Here is a 19,203-nt window from a genome sequence, read left to right as displayed (position 1 = left end):
CACATCACTGTGGAGGAATTTTGGCCCACTCTTCTTCACAGAATCATTTAAACTCAGCCATATTAGAGGGTTTTCCAGCATGAACTGCCTGTTTAAGGTCACACCACAGCATCTCAATTGGATTCAAGTCCAGACTTTGACTGGGCCACTCCAAAACCTAAATTTTGTTTTTCTTGAGCCATTCACAGGTGGACTTGCTGGTATGTTTCAGGCTGCTGTCCACCTGCATAACCCAAGAGTGCTTGAGGTCATGAACTGATGGCCGGACGTCAGCCTTCAGGATTTTCTGGTAGACAGTAGAATTCATGGTGCCAAATGCTGTTATTTTTACTCCAGGGTTGCACACCTTCCAAAAAGTTCAACTTTTGTCTTGTCAGTCAACAGAATATTTCTCCAAAAGTCTTGGGGATCATCGAGACATTTCTTGGCAAATGTGAGACGAGACTTTGTGTTCTTTATTGTCAGCAGTGGTTTTGGCCTTGGAACTCTCCCATGATTCCATTTTTGCCCAGTGTCTTTCTTATGGTTGAGTCATGAACTCTGACCTTAACTGAGGCCAGTGAGGCCTGCAGTTCTTTGGATGTGGTTCTGGGTTCTTTTGTGACCTCATGGATGAGTTGTCGTTGCACTCTTTGAGTCATTTTGGTTGGCCAACCACTCCTGGGTAGGTTCACCCCTGCTCCCAGTTTTCTCCATTTGTGGATAATGGCTCTGACTGTGGTTCGCTGGAGTCCCAAAGCCTTGGAAATGGCATTGTAACCTTTTCCAGACTGATGGATTTCAATCATTTTATTTCTCATTTGTTCTTGAGCTTTTTTGGATTGTGGCATGATGCGTTTCTTTCTGAGATCTTGTAGCCTACTTCACTTTGTCTGACAGCTTCTGTTTAAGTCATTTCTTCATTCAACAAATCTGGTGGTAATCAGGCCTGGGTGAGGCCAGTGAACACAGTTAACTCATGATTTAACGGGGGGGGGAGGGGGGGGCAATAACTTTTTCACATAGGGCCAGATAGGTTTGGATGTTTTTCCTTAATCAATTTAATCATCATTTGAAAACTACATTTTCTATTTACTTGGGTTGTCTTTGTGAGATATGAAAATTGGTTTGATGGTCCGATACATTGAAGTGTGATTAATATGCAAAAAAATCAGGAATTTGAAAGGGGGAAAAAACTTTTTCACGGCTCTGTATATACTAATAAATTAGTGGAGTTTTAGGCTGGACCAACAGACCTATGTAAGGTGAGATCTTTTTCTTTATTCATCCTTATTCTTTAAACTTTAAAGTGTGTTTAAACAAAAAATGTTTGTTTCTTTTTTCATCCTCAAACCTTACATTGTGTTCAAAGGACTGAATTCTTAGTTATGTAAAACATATTTAAATATCGATATCGGTGTCAGCTAAAATGAATATGTAAAGATCAGATAGCTCAAAAATCCAATATCGTGCATCCCTACTTGTAATTCTTTGGGACACTAAGTAAGGTGTACAATTTCTGTAAAACAGTTTTACAGAATTTCCATCACACATGGACAAAGTAAAACAAATGTGAAGAAATAAAAAGCATATACTCACACTACACTCCCATATCACAAACATAAACTGCTGTCCTTCCTCTAAAATACATCAGTGGGTGAATTCCCTCCACTGAGTTTTTAGACTGTTTTTCTGACCTCAGTGTTCAGCAGACCTTTATGCATTTCTCCTGTTTTTTACTTTAGTTATGAACCCACAGTCAGGGGGTCTCGGTCTACTTGGAGTAAAACATCTTCTGGGATTATGAGAATTTATTAATCTCAGCTCAGTGATACTCTGAGAGCCTAGCTTCAGAATCCAATGAATATTTCACAGTTTCATTTCCTATGTAGGTTCTGGCACTTATAAGTGTGTACTGCTGGATATGATTCTGTAGGGTTTATATCTGTGTTCATGTTTGTGCATCTCACCATGGCTGTTTGGGGGATTGAATGTGTGGCACTTTATTTGATCCTAGCACTGAGATGTGTTTTTTAAGTTTCTGTGGTCTTGTGTGTTTAGACATTTGGCTGTGTGTTGTGAAGGTATGTTTTGTCCTGTCTGGCAGCTTTTAAAGAAAATCATGAATAACAAGAGCACCGTTTTTAATGTGAGAATGGAGAAAGACTGATTGGGGTATAGTTTAGACTCAACATTAAAAAAAATCTGTTAATAAATGTAGCATGCTGCACACATTCAGGGCAGAGAAGCCAGAGAAACTCTAACATTTTTTAGAAAGGTTACTTCAAAGTTTAATGCTTCAGTGACAACAGATAAATACCAGGACAACCTAACCTAAAGGGGAGATAATTTTTTTTTTTTTTTGTCTTTTAAGTCAGCAGCACAAACTGCATCAGCCTGTGTGAGCGATGCTTTTAATTTTATGTTGCATAATCTGAAGTTCTCTGGGACAGTAATGTTGATTCTTAATTTGGGAAAAATAGCACAAACTAGACTGGAAAAAAGATCTAAAACAGGGCTGTCATTATTAATGCACTGATTATGATTAATTAAGGTCTACAATAAGTGCTTTTTATATGAAAATAGATTGCAGCTTTATTGTACCTTTCAGCATACTTTGGTTAAGCCACTACATGGTCCTCTGCAGTCACAGTGATGTGAAATCAGTGCACCACCACTCCACAATGTAAGGGATGCACAATAGTTTTGGCATGATATTGGTATCGGCTAGGGGTGTGACGAGATCAAAACGCCACGAGATTTTTCATTGCGGAAAAATCAATCTTGCGAGATCAATGTTGTGCAGACACTTGGAGCAGCAGCTCTCCTTACAGAAGACAATACCAAACTGTAAGCTATAAAAGACCACAAAGATGCCCTGGACACTATAAACTGTTGGTAAGAGAGCAAATGAAGAAACGGAGCTGATCCGGTATCCAACCCCTCACACCCCTCGCGTGCACTACTTGAGCCACACATGATCCACCTGTAAATCATCATAACTGTGTGAATTGATAAAATGCTGCAGGTACAAGCCTGTGCCTTCTCCATGAGGAGAATACAGCGTTTATTCAGTTCATGTATGCGCGCAGACGCGCTCGTAGCGCCACTGTTTGTGACTTTGTAACTTTGAGTCGCTGCTTCGTCATGTCATCCATCAGCTGTTGGCTGTGCGTATCATCAATCAGAAGCTGAACATGAGTAGCGCAATGGGTCTGCATATTGCAGTGGTAAACTTAGCAAAACAAACTCTGTATGAGCGCCATAGAGTAGCTCCAAAAAGCGAAGTTATAGCTCCAGTTAAACGCGCCTTGTTTGCTGTCTGACAGCAGACAGAGCAGAGAAACACACTCGCTCACAAACGTACACACATTAACACACAGAAAGCCATTTCTGCTATTTTCAGGGTGATTTGGAACATCGTCTGACACTTTACACAGGAATAATGACTAAAAGTTGAGGATTCTGCTTACTGTACTGCAGTCGTACGACCAAAGCCATTGTCAGGTCGCAGTCGGCTGTCATATCTCCCTGTGCACTGCACAACAGATGACGCATGATCAGACTGAAAGCTGACATGACTTCCAAGCGAGTAGTGGGACATGAAATTTGTGTCTGAATCGGATGAAGTTTGCATGACCAGCTTAAGGTGCCACACATTAAAGGGGGCCCACAGTCAGCACAGAATATTTTCAGTAAAGCCAGAAATTTAAAGCAACATCCAGACAGTCTACCTCCCTGCTCTTCTCTCAGCTCAGCTTTCCTAAGCCTTTCTATGCACAGGAAACAAACTGTGTCTTTTTAACAACTGAATAAAGTTGTGTATATATATTTATTTTGCTGCTACCCAACTAAAATAAGTTGGGTAGCAGCAAAAATCCAATATTGTGCATTCCCACTTCATGTCTCATTTTACTTTAAAAAGCTCACAACAGTTCAGTGGACGGGTCAAAAGTCATCAGCACCTTGTGTTATCATTCCAGTTTTTCTGTTTCCTTAGTTCATGTCAATCCATATGAAGTTCCTTGTTCCATTTTTCAGTTCATGTATCATTAAATCTCCCTCTTGTTCCTTAATTTCTTTCAAAATAAAAGCAATTGTTTTTTCAACTAGGAAGTCGGTAATCTTTAGTTTAAGACAGAATAAAATTCCAGATGAGACATAACGTGTTTAATGTTAAATGGTTAATCGTCAGAAAGGGAGAAGAATCATGATTAAAAAGCATTCATCAAAAATTAACTAAAAATGATTGGAATCAGCAAAGTGATAACTGATTTCCATTTTTTAAAAATATATCTATGTTTCATAAATTTGTAAGGATAAGCACATATTACACTGGTTTTAGACTTTCTTTGGCTGTAGAAACTGATGCTTACTTGCTGAGATGTTTTAAACATTTTCGTCTCATCTCATTGTAAAAGAAGAAATCTCTCTCTTACAGCTGGGACTTCCTGGTTTTGTTCCATCTGTGGTTTCCAATATAGTATATATATATAGTATAGTATATTCCACAGAAAAATATCAGCTGTAAATATCTGCAGGAATTTTTCTATCTGCTGATATGGATATTTAAATTTAAAAGCTAATATCTGCCGATACCCATGTCATGCCAAAACTATTGTGCATCCCTTACATTGTGGAGTGGTGGTGCACTAATTTTTGTGTAAATTAGGCAATCAGTAGTTCAGTCATTGTGAGATTTGAGTAAAAAAATTACTATTTTTTACATTTTCAATAATAAGGAGGATTGTGTTATACAACTGCAATCACAGATTATGGACCACTGCATTGTGGGAGGAAACAGGAAGCCCACTGCATGGTGCTCTCAGGGTCCCTATATCACCATGGTAACTGACCCTCATAATAGTAATCCCCCAGGTCAGTTGCTGGTCTCCTGACTCTGGTACTGCTCACTGCTCACATGTCAACAAGTCATATGGCCCTGGGCTGTAGTTCAGTGTGTCATGTTCCCCCCTCAGATAAACAAACACACAAACACTTTTGAACACAAGAGGAAACACTATGGCTGTATTGGTTTTTTTCTAAAGATTATCTAGGAATGTAGGTGAATGCAAAAATGTTGTAACAAAAGTTTATAAACATTTAATATTTAAACAAACTGATGCTAACTAAATGTTTTGTCAAACAATCTGAATGAGAAAGTTTAAAGCAAAATAATGCAATTAAAAATATATACATATTACAATCATATTTTTATCAACATATGTTTATCTCACCGGATTATGCCACCTTATTTGCTTGGGCTGGTCTAACTGATGCATTAACATTACTGCAGATGATAAAGGGAAAACTAGACCTTATTCTAATGTACAAGAACAGCTGCTTACTAGGCGACATTACGACATTACAGTAACAATGCAGAGTAATCTTAGACATCCTGACATTATTGGATGTTATGCAGTTTCTTTAAAACTAGAAACAAAAGGTTAGTCTGGAAAATTAAAAGCAAATCAATTTTCCTCCTGCCCTTCTGTCTTAAACATTTGATGTTTGTTTTCCCCCATAATGTCCAAAGGGTGGTGTTGGCCGGCATGTGTACCTGGGAATATCTGAATGCAGTGTGATGAGGGTTTTAGGGAAACACGACAGCACACCACTGTGGAAAAAGAGGTACCCTGGTTTTAAACAAAACAAATGAAACACGATGGCGACATTATTTAGTGTCTTTTTGAGTACTAAAAATGTCATACAGTCAATGTTTCCTTCAGTTTCTTCCAAGAGTTCTTAAACCCTGAAGAGAAATCACCAACTAAAACAACTTTGCTCCTAATTAGTTCCGAGAGTCTCCCACAAATCTTGCAGTATTTATTCACCCTTTAAGGCATACAGTACGAGCTGAGGACAGAGAAATATATGTATGTTCTAGACCGAGGGGTCCTCAACTTTTCAAGCTGCGACCTAAATGAAAAATTCAGTTCACCATAGGACACAGGCTCATTAAAACATGTTGATACTGTTTTAATGTGCCGAGCCTCTAAGAGAAGGTTCAAGATTCATGAGAGGTCCTGAGCCATGGTTCAAATAAACGCTTCATATAGACCATTTATCACAATCTAACCATGCTAGACCCTATGAGCTGGTAGGAAAAAATACAGACTTCCTGAGGATGGAAATGAAAAATGACACTTTCCTCAAGGGGAAAATAAGAAAAACGGGGAATATATGGATTGAGTTTGCAAAGTCTCTAAAAGTGAATTGCTAATGACGCCTCCTAATGCTGAAGGCAGCTTTAAACCTTTTCCCTTTGAATTTTGCTTGTGAGGCAATATTCTGTCCAAGGGAGTGGCTTATAGCCAATGCAGCTCAATACTCTGGAGTGTGCACACACACAAATCCACACACACATAAGTGGGCACACCTATGGTAATGCATGCACTCAGACTTGTGTGAGCGCCTGCAGTCTTATGTGACGTCTCATGAGATAAAAATCAAAAGGATAAAATTCATTAGAAACCTAGAAAGACTAATTTAATGGAAACAGACCTAAACACAGTGATTTTGTAGTTCAGTACTAGGGATAACACCTGCCCAACATTCATCTGTCTTCTCAGTAAACTGTCTTTCTGGTATTTAACTGGCCACATGCATGTGGGTTTACTTTGTTTACTGGTCATTCAAAAAAAAAAAAAAAAAAAAAAGTGATTTAAAGTCCTATAAAGTCTCCAAGGGTGTCGACCTGGCTTGAGGCCACGGTCAGTACCGTCATCTTAGAGGAAGGCCACTTCAGCCACCAAGTAAATCAAATAAGTGCCTGAGCTGTGAAAATGTACTTTTTGATTCCAGTCTTTATATTTTTGTCTTACTTAACTCACATTTGTAAACAACATTTGCTTTATTTTCTCTAGACATGTTGCTGTGGATCGGTCAGTGTCTGGAATCTACCGATTAGGTAGAGAAGGCCTATAAAAAAAGATTGATCTCTGGATTTTATGATTCCATATTGCATTTTTTTTAAAGAATCCATCTGAATCGAAGAACCAATTTTCTTCACCCAGTCCTAGAAGTGTCAGATCTAAAATTCACCTCCCTACTAAGCTATTTATGGACAAAATGCCCACTTCCAAAGACTGCTGTGAAAATACTACAGGTTAATATTTTCCCCACTTGTCTTAAATCTTTTAATAAACTTTAGTCCTGATCAAAACTACAAAATATTCAGTTATTCCTAACATTTTAAATGCCAGTTTGAAGACATGGTGTCCCAGTTTTGTATGAAAACTACATGCAAAAAATGATTTGTTTTCTTTTAAATATATGACAGGGGCCATGTTTGTTTTTATTACAGTCCTGGATATTTTGAAGATTAGCAACGGAACTGATTTTGATGCATGATTAGAATTTTTGTAGCATCCGAATTAGGTTGTGCTACATCTAAGCCTTCCACGGACAAAAATGTCCCTTTTACTTCCAGTATAATCACGTTTTTATCTTGCTGCCACAGCAGAATAAAATTATACATTCTGCAATGTCATTGAGCCGTTATGAAGAAAAAAGTAAAATGTAGCATTTTTGTGCATATGCCTAGATGGCACTGTTTTTCTTTCATAAGCCCATGCATGAAATGCATGTCATATGTGGTGGAGAAACTATTTTAAATTATACTGTAGTGATGCTATTTTTCACTTTTACTGCAAGAAAAATTTCATTAATTTCATTTCATTAGCAAACATAAATACTACATTCTCAGACACCCATCCTAGCATGTCAGTGACAGTACAGATGTAAGGTGCCCATCAGGAGAGTTAAAAAAAAAAAAAAAAAAAAAAAAAAAAAAGCACTGATGCACGGACATACTGATAAATCAGCTCAGATCTGTTCCCTGCATTTTCTCCTCTTTCCCTAAAGTGCAACTCTGCCAACCTCTGTTGCCTGTGTTTATGTGCATGCTATATCTCTCTCTATTGTGGGCTGGGGATGCATGATACATTGAAATATCATTAGTTAATATTCCTGTGAAAAGTTTTTGGTTATAACTTAGAGAAAACTGATAACTTCTGCATGGAAAAACAAACAAACTCTTTAAAATTGCAAATATCGTTCAACTGGCAGTGAAAAAGAGACACTGTAAGGCGACAGGCTGTAAGTAAAAGCATATTAAAAAATTAACTGATTGCCTTTATATGTTGTGTATTCAAAATTTCTCCAGCAGTCAGAGATGAGGCAGCTAAAGAGAGTAAAGCAGCAAACAGCAGTAAACTTGCATTGAAGACATTGGCTGATACTGGCGGTTTCAAGCTTTTTAAATGTGAAATAAATGCAGTAATGGAAGCAAAAGTTGAAATTTTTAACCAATCCCATTTGCTTTAACAGACTGAAACCTCAGCAAACACAAAGAAACACATTCTGAGAAGTTATTACCTTGTCCTTGTCTTCCACTAGGTCACTCAATATATCATCAGGGTCCAGAATTCCCCCGTCACAGTATTCAACATGGTGAGTCCGAACAAGAAACTCTCCTTCCTGTAAAACAAAACACAACAGACAGCGTTAGATTGTGTGGACAACTGCTGACCATTGATGCCATTTCATTTAAAATAGGAAAAATTGTTGAGGTTAACAGCAGGGTTAAAACTGAAAATGGTTGAAGGTAGTTTTATTTTATGCAAAGAAGAGCGTGACAAAATCTAAATATCTATTTAATGGTGACTTTCAACATGATGAAGCCAATGTGGCCTTCACTGGTGACTACCAACTTTTCCCCTTTGTTCCCCTCCACATTTATTTACCTTTCTTCTTCTCCTTTCTTCCACCTTACATCTTCCTTACCTTTCCCTAGATGCCTTCTACAGATTACAACTCCAGCCTGGCCCACGCTCTCTTTTCCCTCCTAGCTCCTTTCTCCGCTGTGTTGGGTCTGTGATTAATGACATCACCACTGCACTGGACAGCTGACTACATAGAGCTGGTTGTTGAACAACATATTGAGACAACACACACAACGGCACATGGAGGCAGACACAGGCACAAAATCACAAACAGCCTGGGGAGAGGTATGACTCAAAACTTTACAGGGACCTGCTCCATTAAATCACTCTTCCAGGGTCAGGTGCATGTCAATGCTGTTCAAAAACTCCCATCAAGAGGAAGGAAAGGTGGAGCAAGGTGTACCGTGTCCCTGGATATCACTGCAGCTCTCACAGTCAATACCAGATCCCTCACTAAACTTGGCTCTGCTGCAAAATACTTTCCAATAAATTACCTTCTTACTTTAGTGTCTACACAGACTGTTCTTGCTTGGACAGCCAAAGCATTTTGGTGCAATAAAAGTTGAGTTTTTAACCTCTTCAGCAAGTAATTTAGTGTTTAAAAGTCCTGAACTGCCATCAATAACAAATAAGAGATGGTAATCTCCCCTCCGTCTACCTCTCACAGACTTGTTCTTTCTGAAGAGTTGGGTCTACCTACACTAGCTGAATGACAGGTTTTAACATTGCGGTTGTGATGTAGTCTTATCACAGGACTAATGTCAATCTCACGACCCAAGCATGTAATGCCACCAGCTTTGAGTGATTAACCTAAAAACTTTGTCATTTCCTTGACTTACCAACAAAAGTGTGTCTGCTATTATCATTAATAGTCAGAGAACTGACCACTCTGCATGAAAAGTCAGTGTCCCCTGTAAAAAATGCTGCTGATGTCACAGATGCACACCATTACAGACCTGAACAAAGTCCAGTCTATCAGAGCACCCTGTACCAGAGCTCATTACCGCTGTGCCCACATTAACAGATTGTTAACAGAGCCTGCATGCTGTTGGTTGTTTTTACCTTCAAGGAAAAGCATGGTAATATTTTAACTACATTAGAAGCAGTTAATGACGTAGGCTACAGGTAACGCAATTACAAGCATCAGGTTAATTTGTAAAGTTTATAATGCAATGTCTCTCCGCCTGCTTTCCCTCAGCTTGTCCTTTCTACTCCTCTGTGTATGAGAGCTGCTGTCAGAGGGTGGGACACAGTAGCAAGTCCATGATCCTTCTTCTTTTGGGAGGATCCTCCCAAGTCAGGTCCCTCTAAGGCGAGGCCAGAGTCCTTCCTGGCAACTCTTGAGCACGTATTTTGATAATAAGTGTGCGTGATAACGTGATTAGAAGGGTCACGCCCAAATATGCGGCGGCAGCAGAAATCAAAATGGGAGGGGTACTAACCACTTCAACAACTTTTATCCAGCGCCGTCTAACAGGCTATTACATCAGCCTATAATCATAATACATGTAATAATATGATCACATGATCATATTGATTATTCAACAATATAATCATATGATGTATTTATGCAATATAATAATGTTATATGGCGCTACTTTTACCCGTCCAGCCTTACTTTCATGACATAAAATAATGATGATAACATATTTACAGTGGAAACAGGACATTTAAAAGTGTATTGAGCACTCAATACACTTTTATTTTTCTAAGAGAAGGAAAACAGTGCATACTGGATTGTGGGTAAATCCTGCAAGAGGAGGCTATATATGTGCATCCTTGGAAATTCTCTGCTTACAGGACTCAGTCCTTGGAAACATTTTGAGGATCTTGGCATTGGAACAGTCCTTCTAAAGCAGTCACTGACATAGTATCCTTCAAAAACGGCTGTTCGAGGATCCTTCCTTGGCTTTGACAAACAGCCAGTGTGATCAAAGTTAGAGAAGGGCTTGGATTTGAAGATATAATAAATATAATTTTAAATTTTAGATGATGAACATAAAAAAAAGCATTTATATGGCAGCATTTCCATAGAGCTATATTGCCACATTTTTCCCTGGTATCATTTAGCCTTGGTGTACATACATACTCTGCAGGAGAGTGACGGAGGTTTGACCCCTATTCACTGCGTGTCAATTTATCAATTTGTCAATCAGCACATGGCACAACCATGTTAATGTCAATTTGTCAACATGTGTGTGTTCAATTTACGCCGCTGATATAAAGTTCTAAATGCACTTTGCTGGTGTCACCACGGCGGTTTCAGACACAGAGGGATGCTGCATCATTATAGCAAGTCTTCTCCATATCTGGCCCATCTGAGAGCAGCAGGCGAAGAAAACACACATGCAACTTTAGAAAACATGCCACTAAAGGGGAAGTCAGAGGTTATTTAACAATGGATAAAGCAAACTTGCATCTGCTCTTATTCAGACAGTCTACGTCAACCAGCCAATCAGTAAATACCAAAACTGATGCAAAGGTCTTAAGTTCCATCCATTAAAATTCAGGGAAACAGAAATTTTAGGTTTTAGTTTGTTTTTTGTTGTTTTTTTTTATTTATTTGTTTGTTTATTTTTGAGATGGGGTGGGTTAAGCTTTGTCTTTTTAATTAGAAACCATCAACTCTGTGCTTAATGAGGGCTTTTCCAAAACTGCCTGATCCAGCATTAATAATGTTTAAGTGAAGCCGTGCTGTTCGTTATCGATGCATCATGTCTGTCTTGATTTAAATCACACCCCAAGTGTAGCACAGTTCATAGTGAGCAGCAACCTCAATGGCAAACCTACTCTGGATAATAAAGACAGCTATTTAACACGCTTCATTTATGCTGCACTTTACTGAAAAGTCAACTGACTTATTGTCCGCCTGTTTCTGTGCTGAGAAAGCTTAACAAAAATTGCTCAACAGTGTAGGTCTCGTCATTCTTCACTGTCACCTGGCACCAGCTGATAGGTTTAAGTGAGGCATTCATTCAGAGTTAAATATAGCTGAGGTCAATTATTACTTCTTGTTTTTTCCTTTCAACCACAGGACTCAGAGACTGCTGCTGCTTACTGTTAAATTGTCTCTCCTTTTTCCTCCCTCCCTGATGGAATTCATTGTATGACTTCATCTATTATAACACTGAGTTGGCCAACACCCAGGCCAGATGTAGGAGTAAGACAGATTTTTAAACAATGCATGTATATTGTTTTATTTTCTCTTCTGCAGTGTGTTTATCTAAACTGAGCACCTTCGTTCAGGGTTTTTGGGGCATGTAAACTCTTGGTATGAAATATGTGAATGTTTTTACCATTACAAAGGAAATTACAGTGCCATGTAAATTATAACCTCTGCAGCTGTGTGTTTAGACAGAAACTAGTACTTATATGAACTTCAGAATGGATAACAATATTTTTCGTTCTATATATGGATGGATTACACGGATGTAATGTCCATTTTTATCCATTATCCCCACATAAACAGCAAAGCACAACTAAAGAAACTTCCTAACTACACTCTAACACACAATAAACTCCAGCCTGTGTAATATTTTCAATAAATAAGAGTGCAGAGAACCATAAAGAGTGATGTTTTTCTGGGCGGCATACAGTTAAATATCAAATTCCAGCCCACCCTGGTCATCACATCTACATGAAAGACCTGCATGGACGTCTCAGAGCACATGCTACAGCAGCCTATACACTGTTGTTTTTATTTCCATTAATATTGTACTCTAGAGGTGCTTGGTTCCACACACACCAGCAATTCATCAATGTACAGTAGGGTTACTGACACACCGTAAACACAGAGCTTTAGGGGACCCTTGGGATGAGGGTCCTGACGGCAGTTTGCCTGATGTTGTTAGGTATCCATAGCGCTCTGCATGATGTTTAATTCAGGCTCTTGTAAATCCTTTTTCTTTCCTTGTTGTTTTCAGTGATACTGGAATCATTCTGAAACACAAAGTCTTCAAAATGTTCACATACTTACAAAACAGTCTTAACACTTTTGGGAATTTGAGTCATTATTCAAAGCAGTTCACTGCTAGTTCTGTCTATTACGAGTCATTCAGGCTCTCTCCTTCAGTTTCTAAGTCTGTGCACATGCACTGTTTGACAAAGCACAACAGTGATGGAACAGCCTACCATTGGTTATCAAAGCCTGTCACACCTGCACTCTTGGATACAGACAGATATTATGACTGTGTTTCAGGTTTTAAATGTGATTTTAAATGTGTGTTCCTTTGTGTTGTTTGAGCCTTGTCAAAGAAGAATTTCTGTCACATCTCAAAACAGACAATAAAGTTTATCTTATCTAGAAAATTTTCTGTAAAGGCTACAAAGGTGTGGATAGCATCATTAGAACAGACTTTCAGAGGAAAATACAAGTGGCTAGGATGGCTCAAAAGTTATCTAACTTTGATAACATGTCTCTTCTTGTCGTATACAACAACGTCGGCCATACGCTTCATCTGTTTTTCAAAACAAGAAAAGCACCATGGAGGATTTGTTTTTCATACAATGAGCCCTAATCTTTGCACACCTCAGATGTCTGCTGAGCTTCTCACGCTAGGGCTGAAAAATTTGTGAAAACAGTGTAACTGCGACTGTTTTCCTAATATTGCGTTTGCGATTTAATATACAATTATTTTTAGGTTCCTCATCTTATGTATTGTTCAACAAACATGAGCAATAAATCATTTTATATCATAACCAGCACAATATTAGATCAATTAAACTAGGGAAACAAAGATCTGAAAAGATTTAAAGATTTGAAAAATATATCTAATTGTAATATTGGCTGATATAGCGAATTTGATATCAATCGCTATACTGAAGGGGGTGATCATTTTTTGTAGCTCTCGTTTTGTAACTTTAATTTAGAGCAAAAAAACCTCTGCTGCAAAAATCTACATCAAACTGGTATTTTGACACATTTCAGGTTAAGGAAATATTGCACTGTCTGCGATTTGAAAACTGCAGCAGGCTGTATTAGAAGTTAATCTACTTTGCAATTAGGTTAATTACCTAGCCCTATTCCACGCTAACACTTCTTTGCATACTTGTCATTTTTTATACTTGTTTCAAAGAGAAAAAAATAAATATAAATGACAACTTTTTGAAGAAATAGTTGTTAGTCACAGCCCAAAAGATTTTTTACAGGGCAGAAGAATTGATCAGTGAGACAAAATCTGGTCTGATGTCATGATCAAATGTGAGAGAAAATGTTGAAATACTAGAAGTGTTACACTAAAAGAAGTATTCAAAAAAATACATCCACTTAACTCTTATTTTTTACATTGGTATCGGCCTTAATTTTCTCAAGCCATGCAGCTTTACTAGCAATACCAGTATGCTATAAGAGAGCAGTCCTGGCGGTTTTTGGCTGTCTGAATCCCAGCTAACTAGAGAACACATGTTCTCTCCTTATTTACAGAAGAACAGAGGGAAAAACAAGACCTGCTTGTTTTTAGGTCAACAACCCTCTTTGATCTCTTGGTACAGAAAGCAAGCACTGAAGAAGACAAGAGATGAAGAGGTAGAGAGATAACAGCTGTGAACACACTGATCTAATCTGATTTTCAGGGGGAGTGCATGGATAATAGTTGCATGTTTTTTTTGTGAACTTTAGAAACCCTGTGCCCCAAGTCAGGCTCGAGTCCTCGAGGGACACTTCGATATTGTAGGACAAAAGATAAGAGTGGTAAACACACTGATCTAATCTTTAAACAGGAGGATTAGCACCTAATAAGTGAGCTTTGCAAAATGTATCACAGATAATTGAGCAATTTTAGGTAATAGACTCTCAGCACATGTACTGGAAATTATCTGGTTTTAGAAAAATCCCACCAGAGTTCAAACACGATGTTCAGTGTTGTCAGGTGTGTGTTTAACCCCCACCTCTCCTCATTTTTTATCTGTGAACAGTGAGCCTTTTACTCTAGCTGTTGACACAAGAGTTTGGTATGTGAGGCTTTGTGACAGCTATGGTGCAAGGCCTACAACAATATTGACTTATTCTCTGATATCAAGACATGAAAACTTCGTCCAACATTGTAAGTCACAATCCTCAACACAATATCTAACTCCAAGTCTAATATAATTCAACTGGTAAAAAACACAGTAAATAAGATGGCTGAATTAACAGAATACAAACAGGACTACTCATTCAGCAACTACAAGCAAGGCCACCCATAAGGGGGGAAAAAGGGGAGAGCTTTCTGGGACACATGGAGGTCAGAGAAATCATGGTCCATTGTAAACTTAAGTTGTGAAAACCATATTCTTTAACCTGAAAAACAATTCCTCTTTTCAAAGCAAATTATATTCTTTAACCTTTTTATGCCTAAGTACAAAAACTTCTTGAAAATGTAAATCTCTTTTACTCAAGCAGAATTCAAAAAGTTTAAAAGCGGCAGAAAAGGGGTGAGAAAGGTAGTGAAATGGCATTTTAATAGTGCAAAAATGGGTTAAAAAAGGCATAAATTGTTTAACAGGGCAGAAAGTGGCAAAAAAAACAGCAAAAGAAAAGGTAAAAGGGGTTACAAAATGCAAAAGTGGGCTTCAAGTGGCTAAAATGGGCATAACAAAAAGTGAGATGTTGTTATAATGGACAAAAATAGATATGAAAAATTGTGAAAAGGGTTTATTAGTGGCAAAAATAGGTCAACACAAGAAACAGTAGGTGGAAAAGGGCAAAAAAGGCTAAAAGTGCCAAAGCAGTGTTAATTTCGTCGACTGAAACTATGACTAACAATGTTCGTCGACAGCCTTTTTGTCCATGACAAAAACTAGACTAAGACTAACAAAAATAGATCTGTGATGACTAAAACTGACAAAAACTAAGTTTAGTTTTCATCAAGATGACTAAAACTAGACTCAAATGTAATGTAGTTTTAGTCAGACATTAAAAATCCTTGATATTTCTCCACTGTGGGTAAATCTGTCAAAAAACAATGCATCTGTATCTATTCTGCCTCTCAGCTGTCGAAAGCAGGTTTAGCAGGGTGTATAGAACACACTACCATGACTTGGTACCAGATTTAGACAAGAAAATAAATGCTTGCACTAAAAGTAAAGACTAAAATGTGAGGACTTTTATATACTAAAACTAGACTCAAACTAAAAAGGATAGAAATGACTAAAATGTGATTAAACTAAAATGCATTTCCTTTAAAGACAAAAACTAAGACTTAAATCAAAAATAGATGCCAAAATTAACACCGGTTTAAAGAGGGATACATTGGTTAAAAGGGGGCAAAAATGTCAGTGTAAAGTGGTGAAAAGTTGCACAAATAAGTAATTTTACTATCAGACTCAGTAACAGCGTGACACTCTCTTTGGCTCCACAACAAAGTAACTGTTAGCCAGGATGCTAGCACAAATGCTACACAGATGCATTGATATGATCAATAAATCACAACTGAGGAAGGCCCATTCTCCAGGTTTGTCAGGGGCTCAGCCTAATCTGTGGACAGGCCTGACTACAGGTCATTGAAAAAAGTCCATAAATATTGCTCATATATGTATATGCTGTTTTGACCGTGTGCCCATGTGAAATATCCACATCCCAGGGTCACAACACTGTAACACTTCAAGCTACAACTTATTTTAGTTCTCATTTTCAATGAACAGTCTACAAGAAACGTCTGCTGAACATCACATTAGTTCACCTCTTCATTGGGGCAGACTGAACTGACCACTGTGTCTGCAGAGTCTGCATGTCACAAGACTGCTGTCCTGATATTAGCGGCACACCACACTAGCGTTAGTGAAGCCGTGGCTTCATGCAGGCTATTAATGGAGCGGATGTGCTGTGGAGTGTTTGCTTCCAGCTGCTACACTTATGGCACACGTAAAGTTAGTGATGTGTGAAACGCAAGACAGCAGGAAACAGTGAATGCAGACACAGTAATTAACAGAACTGAACATCATTAGAACTAGTTGATGCGAGCTACAAGTACACTTGCAAAGTTTTATTGTCAGAAGATGGCTTTACCAAAACAAAGGGGAGATTTTGAAGGTTAGAAAGTATTGTAAAGTTGTTTTCCAGAATCATGCAGTCCTAGTTCAAGGCCATAATCTCTAATCATCACACTTTCATCTTGCAAATCATAAGTCATCAGCTCATATTGCTACATAAAATAATTTTGTTCAGATACAAAAGAGGATGAAATTATCACCCTTATGAAAATTGTATTTTTCTAAAGCAGGGGTGTCAAACTCATATTGAGTCCGGGGCCAGATTTGCTCCGATGAGAAGTCCTGAGGGCTGGACGATTTAGGTCAGGATTGTGTCAATCGCAGATTCTGAATTTATGCCTTAGCTAAGAGGATCAACAAGGTCAACATTTAACCTTGTGAACCCAGAGGTATCCAAATTGGGGGACTTTGAGAGGCATTGGCAAACACAGTGTGAAACTAGAATGGCCGTCTGAGGCGGTAGACCCACGCCTAAGCAGTGCCACCGAGGAACTCACGCTCCCATTGATTACAATGGTGTTTAAAATTCGAAGTCCGAGAAAAACCAAACAGGTGCGCGGATCATCACCAAAATCTAATCGATTCTTCCCTGTCACTATCCCAATATTCCCTGAAAGTTTGGTGAAGATCCAACTATCCGTTCTCGAGTTATCTTGTACACATACAAACAAAGAAACAAAGATACGGAACCCTTTACATAACCCCCTGCCAATTTCAACGGCGTGGGTAATAATGCACTCATCACGAAAGAATATAGTGATGTTGCACTTCAAATTTAACAGCAGAACCTGGGCTACAAGACTATATAAACCTTTTCTACACAACTGAAACAGAATTCATATAACAACTAAATGAATTACGATATATCCAACTCTGTACTCATATGTTGTATTATGGTCTGATAAAGGTTTAGAGCTGCATCATTCTCAAAGGGATATTCATCCTGAAAATGCTTTTTTTTTCTGGGCAAACCTACATTTTTAAAATTTTTGCTGTGCCATCTTCATTTTCTTTTCCCCAGTATCGCATATACTCATATTAACACATCTCAACAAATCTCACGTGTTCCCTTTACTGTGACACCAAAATGATTCAAATAGACCTTGTGGTTGCAGAGATATACCCATTTTATTATAGTTATGCAATTTTCATGCAGAACCCTAAAAACAGAAAAATAGGCTCAGGGTTCAAAAGGTCTGTCAACCTCATTTTCACCATTAGTAAAATATGAAAAAATATACAGTGCTTAACAAATTTATTAGACCAACCTAACCCTAACCAAGGTAAGGTTTATGCCACAGATGCCCTAAATTAACAGCATTGGTAATTATCAAAATCATTTTTTATGTTTCTGCAATGGTTAATACACCAATATGTAAAAGCTCTTTAACCCAAATTATATTTTTCGGTTAAATTATTTCTGTTATCCATGAGTTTTCAAATTTACTGATTTACAAAAAAACTGAAAAAATAGTAAAGCACATTAATATTTCTTGATTAATATGTCAAATTATAGTTATTTACTTGCATTCCTGAACAGAAAAATGAGTTTTAGTGGTTGAATGTTATGCTTGATTCATTTCTGACCTCTCAGAGAAGTCCAGTGAGCCGGCTCAAATTTGGGTGAATTCAGTTTGAAATCCCTCATTCCTGTTCAAAATGGTAAAAGGTGGAGAGCTCACTGAAAATGAAAGAGTCCGCATTAAAGCACTTCACGATGCTGGATGGTCTTTGAGACAAATATGGCAGGTGGTCTAATGAATTTGTTAAGCACTGTAAATAACACTGAAAATAAATCATTCTGAGATGAAAAAAAATTAAAATGATAAGTTTAAAGGCTCAAAGTCTGAGTTAAGTCAAACTTATTAGTTTCAAAAGGTCAAAACATGAAATTTAAAGGCAAAATAATGTTTTTAAAAGGCAAATAAATGAGATAGTCACAATCACAAGTTTAAAAGATCAAATATGCCTTAGAATTTTGAATTGTGGATCTTGAAGGTCACAGTTTGAAAAAAAGTCATAATCATAAGTTTAAGTCGGAATTGTGAGATGCAAAATTGAGAATATGAAATGACAATTTAATTTATTTTCCCAACTTCCTGACTTCTAACTTCTTTTACTCTTTACTTTTTCAGATTTTTATCCTTTAACAAGGATATTTTAAATCATCAAGGTTAAGTTTGCGTATTTATACTGAAGGAAATCTGGAGACCTCATACTGGTGGGCCAGTTTGACCTTGCGGGCCAGACACAACTGTATGACGAGCCAGATTTGGCACCCGGGCCTTGAGTTTGACACCTGTGTTGTAAAGTATTTCCCAAGTGCTGTTAAATAGAGCAAAGAATTTTTAACACAACTTTCCCAAACATCCTAGTTTTATTTTGGAAGTTTATACACATAAACTTATTTCACAAAAACTTCAAGGGTCAAAATTATTAGCCCCCCTGATGCCAGCTGTGTCTTTTTGCAGGATAAAAGCCTGCAGTCATTTGTTGTGGTTTTCACCAAGTCTCAGACACGTCTCCTGAG

The 19,203-nt window shown here is 37.9% G+C and overlaps 1 protein-coding gene across 3 annotated transcripts in view; it reads right to left on the bottom strand.

The window, feature by feature from the left end:
- Nucleotides 1-19,203, bottom strand: part of pard3bb (par-3 family cell polarity regulator beta b) — a 368,918-nt gene that overhangs the window by 335,165 nt on the left and 14,550 nt on the right. For all 3 annotated transcript variants that reach the window (XM_041806626.1, XM_041806625.1, XM_041806627.1), the window contains one exon: nt 8,359-8,460. In XM_041806626.1, the coding sequence (XP_041662560.1) occupies nt 8,359-8,460 (102 nt within the window). The remainder of the gene's footprint in view (nt 1-8,358; nt 8,461-19,203) is intronic.

Source organism: Cheilinus undulatus, linkage group 15, assembly GCF_018320785.1.
Source record: "Cheilinus undulatus linkage group 15, ASM1832078v1, whole genome shotgun sequence".
NCBI lineage: Eukaryota > Metazoa > Chordata > Actinopteri > Labriformes > Labridae > Cheilinus > Cheilinus undulatus.
Note: the sequence above shows the minus strand (reverse complement) of the source record. Positions and strands in the feature narration are given on the sequence as shown.